The sequence below is a fragment of the Oncorhynchus kisutch genome, linkage group LG9 (genome assembly GCF_002021735.2).
Source record: "Oncorhynchus kisutch isolate 150728-3 linkage group LG9, Okis_V2, whole genome shotgun sequence".
Lineage (NCBI taxonomy): Eukaryota > Metazoa > Chordata > Actinopteri > Salmoniformes > Salmonidae > Oncorhynchus > Oncorhynchus kisutch.
In genome coordinates, this window is record NC_034182.2 from 20,448,119 (window position 1) to 20,461,231 (window position 13,113).

The window sequence follows — 13,113 nt, forward strand, 5'->3', positions numbered from 1 at the left end:
AAAGGAAGTATGCTCTCTAGCTTTTACACTAGTTAGCAACTGTGCAATGACAAAGTCTATGGGAACAGCTAGCATGTAGACTTTGTCATTACTCTAATCCTAATGAGCACTGAGTTGCGAAATGACATCTTGTTTCCTTCATACTGTACGCAGCGACTTACAAATGGGTGTCGACAAGTTCATCGGACTCGGCGGAAGTAGATAAGGGTCTTCATTGCCAAAGGGGGTCAGTTGAGGCTGTTGTACAGTAGTGTCCAGCAGTGGTTGGAGCCTGAGCATATTGTTATGGTCTAAGTAAACTGCTGTAAAAGGATCCTTAAGACCTCTCTCCATCTCTCTCTCTCCTCTCTCCATCTATAGTTTCCCCCATCTCTCCTTCCCTTCCTCTCTCGCTCTTTCTGTGTCCCCATCTCCTCCCACTTCTTTCTCCATCCCCCCCCTAACAGACAGAAAGCGTTAGCCAGCATTCCTGTCGCTCCAGCCCGTCCACAGCTGAAGCCCTCTCTCAAAGCAACTGTATTGTGACCCAGCAGCCATTGTTATAACAGGACAAAGCCCCTATCAAAGCCCTGCTCAGGGTCAACTGGGGCCAGCCTTAAAACACGCAGGCACGCACGCACACAGGGGGAAATATACGCACACGCTTTAGATACAGGGGATATGCGCAGCCAGAGCCCAGCCTAATCCACTGCCAGAATGTGTGTGGACCACGAAGGGACATGCTTCTTTTTCAACTTTTTTTGCTGAAGTTAACTGATGCGCTCTCTCTCTCTCTCTCTCTACAGAATGAAGCTGGATGGAGGGATCTGATCTGAGATGGGGTTTCTGTGGTGTACCCCTCTAACTAAATCCCTCCACCGCCACCCTTCAACCTCGACCCCATGGTGGCTCACTAGGTCATGCCCCCTTTGAACCACAACACCACGAAGACGGCAGAAAGATGAAGACTGAAGGCGCTCGCATTTTAGTCTTTTTACACACACATATATATATATATATATATATATATATACTTTTTTTGGTTTTTGTTTTGTCAGTGGCTGGTTTGGAGGCTGCTCTCTCTTGTCGTTAAAGGACTTTAGATATAAAAACATTTCTGATCTACAGCACAAAAAGGGAGCTTTGCTCAAACATGGTATCGCTGTAAGTTAATAATAGCCAAATAATAATACAACTCTTAGACTGGGTTGAGACTGGTCAGTAGAGTTTACTCTAAAGTATTACTCTTATCTTAGAGTTTACTCATCTTCTCACTGAGAAACTGCTACATGTATTTAAAGCCACATAGTGCATTTGTTATCCTGACATGGTTTATTTAGTATTTTTCTATTCGCAGAAAAGGGTACTGGACTCGACGATAGTCCCAATATTTTCCATAAAAGACGCAAGTACTTTATTTCCACTCAAGGGCCTTATTAGCACAGGTCTGGCTCACAGATGTATGGAGATATATACACATACACACTTTCACTTGTCTGTGCTATTTAGGCTACAGTCAGGGCCGTAACCAAGGTTTTTGTGAGGTCCGGATTTTTTTTGAGGGGGTGGGCGTTGAAGCTCATTTACTGCATTTCTGTACAATTCAAAAAAAGCTATTTGTAGAACAGCAAAACAAGCAAAAATGACCACCGCCATTATCACCGTGGCTGCTGTAGGTTCATTCATTCACCTCAGTCGATCTACAAACGTATATTAGCTATACAATTGTAATGTTATATCCCTGAAAGGGGGGGTGAAATAGGAGGAACGATTCAAACTGACACATAGCATCGGCAACTGTTGAGTCAGTTGTAATGATGAATTGCAGAAAATCACATTTTTACTTCTCTTTTCTCAAATTACATAGCATTAACGTTTGTATCCCTAGGCATTACTAATCAAGCTCTGCACAAACACATCAAAGAAGCACACAGATCGTTTATCACATGCACATGAATTATTAGAATATTATGATTCTGTATTGATATCAGTGATGTAGTGGGTAATGGGTAAACTATAAACTCCAGGGGTAAACAGTTACCAATATAAATGAAAATGTATGTCATTTTTAGTGTACTGTATTGTTTGCATTTCGATTTGAATGTAATGTCTGCCTAGGCCTGTAGGGAAGATGGGCCATGTGGAGATGTTCATATTGAAACATATTTTAAGTTCCTAACCTGTTTAAAAGATTAGTACAGATTTTCTCAGGGGGGCCCAGACCCAAGTTTGGGAACCACTCCTTCTCTGCTTCCATTGCAGCCTGCCTCAACCTTAACACTTGAGTGCCACATCACTGTCTTTCAGTAGCCTACTCTCTGTAAAGCAAAGTTATTTAACTTTTTTTTTTTGCTCCTGTTGAGTTCGGCTTCGTTTAACATTAGCTTCATCCTTCTAGCTGGCCCTCGGCCTGTGCCACAAGAGGGCAAAGTTAGCCGTTTGAGAGCGTGGTGAATGTGCTGCTAAAAAAGAAAATCCGGGGAGGCAAATCCAGGGGGACGCAGGCGAACATAGCGAACAAACCACTGTTCCTGATTCCACTCGTACGCAAAGAAGCTGGCGTGATTTAAAAACAGCCAGATCAAGAATGTAAGTGTTCTGAGCTTTGATCAATGCTGAAAGCAATATTCAGATGTTGACCCATAATAGATTATTTTTAATAGAAAGAAAATGAGAATACAGGACCGCTGTGTCCTCATGCAGTTACGGCCCTGGTTACAGTGACTGACCACACACACACGATGCCCCCTGTTGCAGTGACTGACCACACACACACACGATGCCCCCTGTTGCAGTGACTGACCACACACACACACGATGCCCCCTGTTGCAGTGACTGACCACACACACACACGATGCCCCCTGTTGCAGTGACTGACCACACACACACACACGATGCCCCCTGTTGCAGTGACTGACCACACACACACGATGCCCCCTGTTACAGTGACTGACCACACACACACACACGATGCCCCCTGTTGCAGTGACTGACCACACACACACACGATGCCCCCTGTTGCAGTGACTGACCACACACACACACGATGCCCCCTGTTGCAGTGACTGACCACACACACACGATGCCCCCTGTTACAGTGACTGACCACACACACACACACGATGCCCCCTGTTGCAGTGACTGACCACACACACACACGATGCCCCCTGTTGCAGTGACTGACCACACACACACACGATGCCCCCTGTTGCAGTGACTGACCACACACACACACGATGCCCCCTGTTGCAGTGACTGACCACACACACACGATGCCCCCTGTTACAGTGACTGACCACACACACACGATGCCCCCTGTTACAGTGACTCCACTAATCCAACAGTAAGTGTGCTGGGTGACACACGGGGCTGGGGTGACGTTAGGGGTTCCAGTAACCTGACTCTACCCCCCCCCCCCCCCCAAGGTGCAACATACACACACGGACACACACCTCTGCCAGCCCCTAACTTCCCTGGTTACGCACCGCTGGACCTCTCCCATTGCCAAGCATGTAGGCTGGCTGAAGTGAGGGAGAGATCGCAGGGGAGTGAGGGTCTATTCTCGGCCTAAACTGGGATCCACAAGAACCAGTTCAGAGAGGTTTTCAGGATATGACAGTAAGGCACAAGTAAGGTCAAATATGTTGTCTAATATGTTGCTTGGAATCCGTGCGCCATTTAACAGAGGAGTGATCAATTTACCATCCTAACTGAAAGACTGCTGTAGGTTTTCCTCTTTAATTTTCTTTAATTTCAGTATTTTGACTCGTGTGCCATGTCTTTAAAAAAAAATATATATATATATCCCTAAAAAAAATGTACCCTCCTGTCTCCCTTCTGAAAGGCTGGAAGCAGTGACTTCTGCTAGAGTACTGTTGTGTATTTTTCTGTGCAATCTCTGTCAGCCTTTTATATAGTTAACCCTCTCTATGGGTGTAGGTGGGAGGAATGGGGGGGACAGAGGGAGATGATGTTAGTGGCACTATCGATTGCGTGACTGGAGTGTTCATTTTATTCGCTCGCCTGATTTATTCCCTCGCTTCCTTCCCCCTCTTTCCCTTCTTTTTCTAGATCCCTTAGTCATTTGATATGATGACTGAACCAAAATGTCAGTGAGAAGAAAAGAAAGAGCTTGATGCTTGTTAGGAAAGGGGGGGGGGGGGATTAGAAGGGCTCAAAAGTATCATGGTACGTCTTGTCGGTGTGTTAACCAATGTATAAAGATGATTATGATGATATATTTGTTGGTGCAGAATAATGGACTGTGGAAAAGGTTGACACCCACCCGAGCAAAAAAACAAAAACCAACTTTCAACAACCCGTCAGATCCCATTTGGTACAACCAATGTCTTATATGGTACTGTTGCGGTGCACAGAACCTGCTGTTACTGTATGTTAAGGAAAATGAACCGTCACTATACCTACCCAAGGCTGAAACCATAGAACTAGAATCCTCATCATTCTAATTCTGTGGTTGGAACACGTTTTAAAGGCTATGATTTATTTATTTATTTCGGTTACGCTGCAGCGCTTTTCAGCTATTAGATTTGAACAATACAAAAGCTTTATTTGGCAAGACTTTCTGTGATTTTAAGAAGTCTTACTTAATCAATTAAATAAATAAAAAAATAGGCTTGATTATCAATACTCATATCAGCCTTGTTCAGTTCTGTACTATTTGGTGCATGATGATTCTACTTTGTTCTGTTGATATATTATAGGCCAATATGGTCGGGTCCCACACTTCTTACTCTCGATGTATTGGACATGCATTCTCAGTAGTGTTCTACTAGTGTGCATACTAAGTAGTATGCTAGTGTGGATGTTGGAACGGAGCCGTAGAGTTTTGAGTAAACAATAATAACAAACCCTTTTTAGGAAATAATGGGGGAAATTCTAATAACTACATAATATATTACAGAGGAACTACACGGTACTGCATAAATAAATGTGCAACAGTATTTTTATTTTTGTTTATCTACTTCATAGAAAGAGCAGAAGTTAAATCTCCATAGTTTTTTGGGTGTTGTGTTGATACTTTGGATTGAACACTTAAAGACGGGGTTTAAAATCATTTTTAAGCTAAACGGAGACAGTGGGATAAACTTGTTTTCAAGAGTATGACGATGTAGACACTTAGCAGTTTTGTATTAAAAAAAAAACAGAAAAATAAAAAATGACCTCTGCCTGATGTTTTTGTAACTTACTATTTTATTTGCTGCTGTGTAGTATTACATAATAACCCGTTTGAGTGCTGTTGATCTGATGGCAACCATGACCATGTCATTTTCATTGCTACCTGTGTTTTCTTTCACAATTGAATGGCATTGTCATTTAGCTTTATGGAACAGACAGTTCTTCATACGGTGGAGGTGTTAATCCTCATATGTGCATTATATTTCTCTGCAACGTATGTCCTTAAGGGGGGAAAAAGGTGTTAAAACAACAAAAAAGAAGAGAAATTATTTAAATATGATAGTATTTTTTTCATGTTAATTGCGCCTCTTTCTTTTCTCTCTCACTTCAGGGGGTGGAGTGAAGTCCTATAGTGGAGGAATTTGGAGCATAGTGTTTATTTATCCAACTTTTTTGCTTTCAATAGAGCTATTGCAATAAAAGTGTTAATGTACATCCTACCACCTCAACTGTCCCTCATTATTTGTGTGTGTGTACGTATTAGTAAGCCTCGTCTGAGCCAGAATGGCCCGTGGGGCTAGAGTTTATCTACTGTTTCTGGAGCGTAAGCGGAGTTGATGTACAAGTACAGCAGTGAAGGCTGCTGAGGAGGATTGCTCATAATGGCTGGAATGGTATCAAACACGGTTTCCCATGTGGTTGATACCATTCAATTGACTCCATTCCAACCATTTGTGTACTACATGTCATAAGTTGACTCTTTGGCCAATGCACAGTGACTCTGCTTCAAAAGGTCTATACCCAAAATGCAACGGGCCAACAACAGCTACTGACTGATAGTTGGACCACCTCTCTAAAATAAAATGTTGACCTTCTAACAGTTGAGGGCTCGAGTTACCTTTTGGCTCAAACAACTTATACCAGTGTTTACCAACTGTTCCGTTTAGTTGTCTACTATGATCAAAAGCGGACCCTGACAGCAGTGGAATTCGAACCCACGCCCCCAAAGAGACTGGAGCGCCTTTAGACCACTTGGCCACACTATCACCTAACCTGTCACACAACTTTGTTTGTTTTGGCAATCCCATGATATCCTATCAAGTCTAGATCTACTGAACTTGTAACCGTTGTGCACATTTCACACTAAATATCTATGTGCCATTTCTGAAAAGACTGCATGTACAAATATATTGAGATTTTTTGGGGGGCCAAACCTTCCTGCACAAAGCCCTAACCTGCAAGGAGAGTAACCTAAAGAGTCCCTGCAGCCAGCTGGTTTTGGCAACACAATTGCACCAAACCAAATTAAGAGCAAACAAAAATAACTAATTGACACATTGAAAAAAATATAAAATAAATCGCATAAAGCAAAATACTTGAAATAATTGATTGATTGACCACTAACGTGGGTCCAATTAAATGAGAGCTGGGCCATTGTAGGCCTGTAGGGTACTTCGCAAGTAGGAAACCATCAGTCAGAAAAGGTGATCATGGAAATGAAATAGGAAATATAAGCTTATTTCGAACCATTTTAGAATGCAAACATGTTTATCTTCTCTCTTCTCACTAGCGGCAAATGATTGCATCTTATATTTACTTTTTTTTAATGAATACGTATGCACAAAATACTCAGCATGGTCTCATACAAAGCTTAAATTCTTGTTAATCAAACTGCACTGTCCAATTTACAGTAACTATTACAGTGAAATAATTCCATGCTATTGTTTGAGAGTGCATAATTTAGAACATGAAAGTTATTAATTAACATATTAAGCACATTTGGGCAGTCTTGATACATGTTTAAAATACATGCAATGGTTCATTGGATCAGTCTGAAACTGCATATACACTGCTGCCATCTAGTGAACAACAATAATATTGCACCTGGGCTGGAATAATACCATTATGGCCTTTCTCTTGCATTTCAAAGATGATAGTACAAAAATAATACAAAAGAATGGTTGTTTTTTTCTTTGTATTATCTTTTACCAGATCTATTGTGTTATATTCTACTACATTCCTTTCAAACGGTACCAATAATATGCATATCCTTGCTTCAGGGCCTGAGCTACAGGCAGTTAGATTTGGGTATGTCATTTTAGGCAAAAATTTAAAGAAAGGGGTGGATCTTTAAGAGTTTGTCAACAACAAAAGGAGGGTGGGTGTATAATGTGAACATCTAGTAACCAAAAGGTTGTATGTTTGAATCTCATGATGGACAACTTCAGCATTTTAGAAAATACTTTTTAGCTACTTTGCAACTACTTAGCATGTTAGGTTAAATGGTTAAGGTTACCTAACTCAACCTTCATCCCTCACTGCTAGCCTAACTAACATTAGCCACAACAAATTGGAATTCGTAACGAATATGTACTGCAAATTCATAATATATTGTACGAATTGCAATTCGGAACATATACGGTTTGCTATTTGTAACATATAAGAAATGTATGTTGGACATCCACAAATTAATGCATACCATACAAAACGTAACATAACATACTAAATGGAGTGTACAGATTCATAGGAAATGCTCTGAGACCAGGTTGAAATACTAGGCTATTTGCCTGCTTGCAATGCAATACTTCAACCACTAGAAACTGCGTATGCATGGTCTAAAGTTTGCGGGAAGTTAAGCACATTCTCACTTCACGTTCATTTAAAAAAAAATCGCACCCATGTTCTGGGGTATATTTTGTACATATGCAACGTTTATAAATGAGGCCCCAGCGCCTGTGTCCACAAAGCAGAGTAGGAGTGTGAATCTACGATCTGTCTATACAATATTATTCATAATGATCTAAAATTCAAAACTGATGCTAGACAGCTAAACACATTCTAATTGGTACTAACACTGTTTTCAGACGGAGCACAGTAGTAGTGGGATACTGTCTTTGATTCTCTCTGTCTCTCTCTGTCTGTGAATAATTCCCTTTAATTGTTGTTGTTCTCAAACTAACCCAGTGTTAGTCCCAAATTCCACCTCAGAGACAGAGAGAGCATCCTGACTGTCAAAACAAGGTAAATTTCACATAACGTACAGTTATGAATGGAACTATGGTTCCCTGGAGAAGGGAACGAGGTATAACATACTATGGGGTCTCAGCGTCCAATCCTATTCGCCTGAAGCAAACTGAAATCAAGCCCAACGTGCCAATGGAGGCCGAGCCCACCCTCGGAAGCCCCGCCTTCCTAGCTAATAACAGGGCTGGCATCTATTTCCTCAATTCAGTACCGCTCTTCAGCGAACCCATGCACCCTTGCGGTGCATAGCCAAAATATGTCATGCCTCATTCCCTCCTTCAGGGAACAGTAGTTTTATTCATAACTGTACATACCCTTTCAGTCGGTATAACATACTAAGGGGACATACAATCACGCCCCGAGTCGGCTCAGAGGGTACCAAACTAGCAAGATCACGGCAGCTCAAGCACACACAGGTTCCACCATGTTGTGTTGTGTTCATCATTGATTGTCTAGTATAGCATCCATGATTCGTATCATCGGTTGGACAGTATTTAGTTCGTTTTTTCATTGGAAATGACTAGGTGATTTGGTGGTTCTATTTCCGTTGCATTTGAGATGCTACTCGTTGAGATAAACGCCCGCTTCAACTGAGAACAAGTGTTTTTGGAAGTATTTCTGCAATATCCCTTCCTCCACCGGAGCAGTTCTTGCCTCATGCGGGCAAACCAACAATCCCATGGGACAGATGGAAGTTGTCGTTTGAGAAGTACATGCTAGCTACCAGACTGGATGTGGTTAGCCCTGAGAGAAAAAGGGCCATTCATCACTGTCTTGGCGCCGAGAGCCTGCACATCTTCCAAACGGTTGGGGAATCACACATGATGCGGCTGTTGAACTTTTGGATGGACATTTCACGAAGAGATATTGTGGGCATCGCTCACGGCGAGTGGGTGAGTCAGTGACCGAGTACGTCAGCGATCGTAAAGGGCTAGCACAGTCATGTCAGTTTGAGTTTTCATCTTCGAGATGAAATGATCAGGGACCAGTTAATTGAAAGAACCTCAAGTTCATTCGTGCGGGAGAGGCTTCACCTTGAAGATGATGATCTGACTTTAGCAAAAGTTGTAGCCATAGCTTCCCAAGTGGAATCAGCAGCTCACTGTGCAACTAAGATCTCTGAGGCACAAGCACATGCTTCCAGTGCTGTTCAAGCTTTGCAGCAGTCTCAGTGCTCAGACTGTAACTGTCACTCAGACAGTGACATGAGTGCCTCAGTGCAGTTGTTGAGAACCCATGCGCGTCAACGGTGTGCCAACCGTGTTTCCAATAGATACAATTCACGTGCCCCTGACTGCCCCGCTCGTGGACAGACATTTCGACGATGTCAGAAACCAAACCATTTTGCAAAGTGGTGTAGGTCAACTCCAGCCCATTTTCCCGTGCACCAACTCTCATACCCTTTGGACACACACCCTGCTGTCATTCACGGTGTTGGCTCAAACCTGGCAGGGTTTTCCACTTGTGCTGTATACCTGGATGACTCCTGCATTCCTCTCGTGCTAGCAAAGGTGTCGCTCCCCAACATTGCCTACCTACGAGCAGTTCTTGTCCCACCTGCCACTCCAGCCACCCAGTCTTACTTAGCCTGTACAGTTATGGGCGCTCAGTGATTGATGTTGATTGATATGCCAAGTTCGAACATGAGTTGTCATGCTAGAATGACACACCAGCTCCAAAAAGAGGTTACAGAAGCCACCTTTTCCCCTAATACTTACCCGAGAAGTCTGAACTGTCAGAGCCTCATGCGACTGGGCTATGCACCACAGAAGGCTGCTGTAGGGAAAACGGCTCATAATAATAGCCGGCAGCAGAGCAAATTAAATGGCATCAAATATCTGGAAACCATGTGTTCGATGAATTTGATACCATTCCACTGATTCCGCTCCAGTCATTATCACAAGCCCGTTCTCCCCAATTAAGGTGCTATGCACACTGACACACTGCATCCCAAATCCCTACACCCCACGGTCCCAAGAACAATAGTTACCTTGCGAGCCTGAAACGTCAGAACTCATACAAGGAAGCGCAAGTCCAAAACAACAGAACACCTGTTGTGACTTGGTGAAGCGCACATGTACAAGGAAGCGCACACGTCTCATTATCCAAGATGGTGTAGCAGTCCGTGGGGTGTCTTTGTCTTGTCTCGTCCCATGTGTATATATCTTTTTCTTCGCATTCTTTATAATATTTTTCCTTAACCTCAACTTCAAAATACTCTCCTGCAACCCGCCTCACCCAATGTGGTGTGGATCTGTTTTTTTCCCCCTAAAGTACTTCTATTTACCTCCGAACTGGAATACCTCAACTGAGGCTAGCTAGCTACCAGCTATCAGTCAGCTAACCACTGCTAGCGGCCATCAGCTAACCTTTAGCTCGGAAAGCTCTCGCCAGTTCATACAACACATTTCAAACCAGAGCATACCGGACCAATTTTTCTCTCCATATCCCCGAATTCCTACCACGAACTCTGAACCTTTTCATCTGGATCATCACAGCTAGCTAACCGCAACCCGGGTTGACTACTCCTGGCTAACATTTCCGTCCCGGAGCTAGCACCAACTAGCCTGGGGTTAGCCCATGCTAGACCCATCTCCCAGCTCACTCCTGGACTATAATACCCGGACCCCTTCTACTGCCGGTACGGAGCACGGAACTCCGCCGACATAATCTGCCCAAGGATTCCAACAGGCCCCTCAGGCGCGATGTCCGCTGAAGGCCCATTCTGCTAACCTGCTAGGCCTGCTAGCTAGCTAGAGCTACTTGGATCCCTACTAATTCCACGACTGGTCTATCGACCTCACCGCACGAAGAGGCAAAAACAGACTTACCCCCATCGCGACATCCCCCATAGGCTAACTTGCTAGCCCCGGTCTGCTAACTGCTATCTTGCCTGCCCCGGTCTGCTAACTGCTAGCTTGCCTGCCCCGGTCTGCTAACTGCTAGCTTGCCTGCCCTGGTCTGCTAACTGCTAGCCCCTACTAACTGCTTTCTTGCTAACCCCATCTGATAACTGCTTGCTTGTTTAGCCCCGGCCTACTAACTGTTAGCGTGTTAGCATCGGCCTGCTAACTGTCTGAATCGCCGTGTCCCCAGTCAGCCAACCACTCACTGGACCCATATATATGTTCACTTGGCTACGCATGCCTCTCTCTAATATCGATATGCCTCGTCCATTACTGTCCTGGTTAGTGATTACTGCCTTATTTCACTGTAGAGCCTCTAGCCCTGCTTAATACGCCATAACCAACCATGTTGTTCCACCTCCTACATATGCGATGACATCCCCTGGTTTAAAGAGAGACTATATCTAGTCTAGAGACTATATCTCTCTCATCATTACTCAATGCCTAGGTTTACCTCCAATGTACTCACATCCTACCTTACCTTTGTCTGTACACTATGCCTTGAAACTATGCTATCGTGCCCAGAAACATGCTCCTTTTACTCTCTGTTCCGAAAGTGCTGGACGGCCAGTTCGTATAGCATTTAACCGTACCCTTATCCTACTTCTCCTCTGTTTCTCTGGTGATGTAGAGGTTAATCCAGGTCCTGCAGTGCGTAGCTCCACTCCCACTCCCCAGGTGCTCTCATTTGTTGACTTCTGTAACCGTAAAAGCCTTGGTTTCATGCATGTTAACATTAGAAGCCTACTCCCTAAGTTTGTTTTATTCACTGCTTTAGCACACTCTGCCAACCCGGGTGTCTTAGCCGTATCTGAATCCTGGTTTAGGAAACCCACCAAAAACCCTGAAATCTACATTGCTAACTACAACATTTTCTGCCAAGATAGAACTGCCAAGATAGAACTGCGGTGTTGCAATCTACTGCAAAGATAGCCTGCAGAGTTCTGTATTACTATCCAAGTCTGTACCCAAACAATTCAAGCTTCTAGTTATAAAAATTAACCTTTCCAGAAACAAGTCTCTCACTGTTGCCGCTTGCTATAGACCTCCCTCTGCCCTCAGCTGTGCCCTCGATACCATATGGGAATTGATTGCCCCCCATCTATCTTCTGACTCGTGCTACTAGGTGACCTAAACTGAGACATGCTTAACACCCCGGCCATCCTATAATCCAAGCTTGATGCCCTCAATCTCACACAAATTATCAATGAACCTACCAGGTACAACTCCAAATCCGTAAACACGGGCACCCTCATAGATGTCATCCTAACTAACTCGCCCTCCAGACTCACTTCTGCTGTTTTCAATCAAGATCTCAGCGATAACTGCCTCATTGCCTGCATCCGTAATGGGTCTGTGACCAAACGACCACCCCTCATCACTGTCAAATGCTCCCTAAAACACTTCTGCGATCAGTTCTTTCTAATCGACCTGGCCGGGATATCCTGGAATGACATTGACCTCATCCGGTCAGTAGATGATGCCTTGCTATTCTTTAAAAGTGCCTTCCTCACCATCTTAAATAAGCATGCCCCATTCAAAAATAATTGAACCAGGAATAGATATAGTCCTTGGTTCACTCCAGACCTGTCTGCCCTTGACCAGCACAAAAACATCCTATGGCATTCTGCATTAGCATCGATCAGCCCCTGTGATATGCAACTTTTCAGGGAAGTTAGGAACAAATATACACAGGCAGTTAGGAAAGCTAAGGCTAGCTTTTTCAAACAGAAATGTGTATCCTGTAGTACTAACTCAAAAAAGTTCTGGGACACTGTAACATCCATGGAGAATAAGAGCACCTCCTCCCAGCTGCCGACTGCTCTGAGGCTAGGAAACACTGTCACCACCGATAAATCCACTATAATTGAGAATTTCAATAAGCATTTCTTTGCGGCTGGCCATGCTTTCCATCTGGCTACCCCTACCCCGGTCAACTACCCGGCACCTTCCACAGCAATCTGCCAAAGCCCCCAACATTTATCCTTCAGCCAAATCCAGATAGCTGATGTTCTGAAAGAGCTGAAAAATCTGGACCCCTACAAATCAGCCGGACTAGACAATCTG

General features: G+C 43.8%; 1 protein-coding gene across 1 annotated transcript in view; it reads left to right on the forward strand.

Annotated features, from left to right (window-relative positions):
* Positions 1 to 5,616, forward strand: part of LOC109896876 (insulin receptor substrate 2-B-like) — a 30,797-nt gene extending 25,181 nt beyond the window's left edge. The window contains exon 2 of the mRNA XM_020491304.2: positions 786 to 5,616. Within this exon, the coding sequence (XP_020346893.1) occupies positions 786 to 790 (5 nt within the window). The 3' untranslated portion in view covers positions 791 to 5,616. The remainder of the gene's footprint in view (positions 1 to 785) is intronic.
* Positions 5,617 to 13,113: the final 7,497 nt, after the last annotated feature.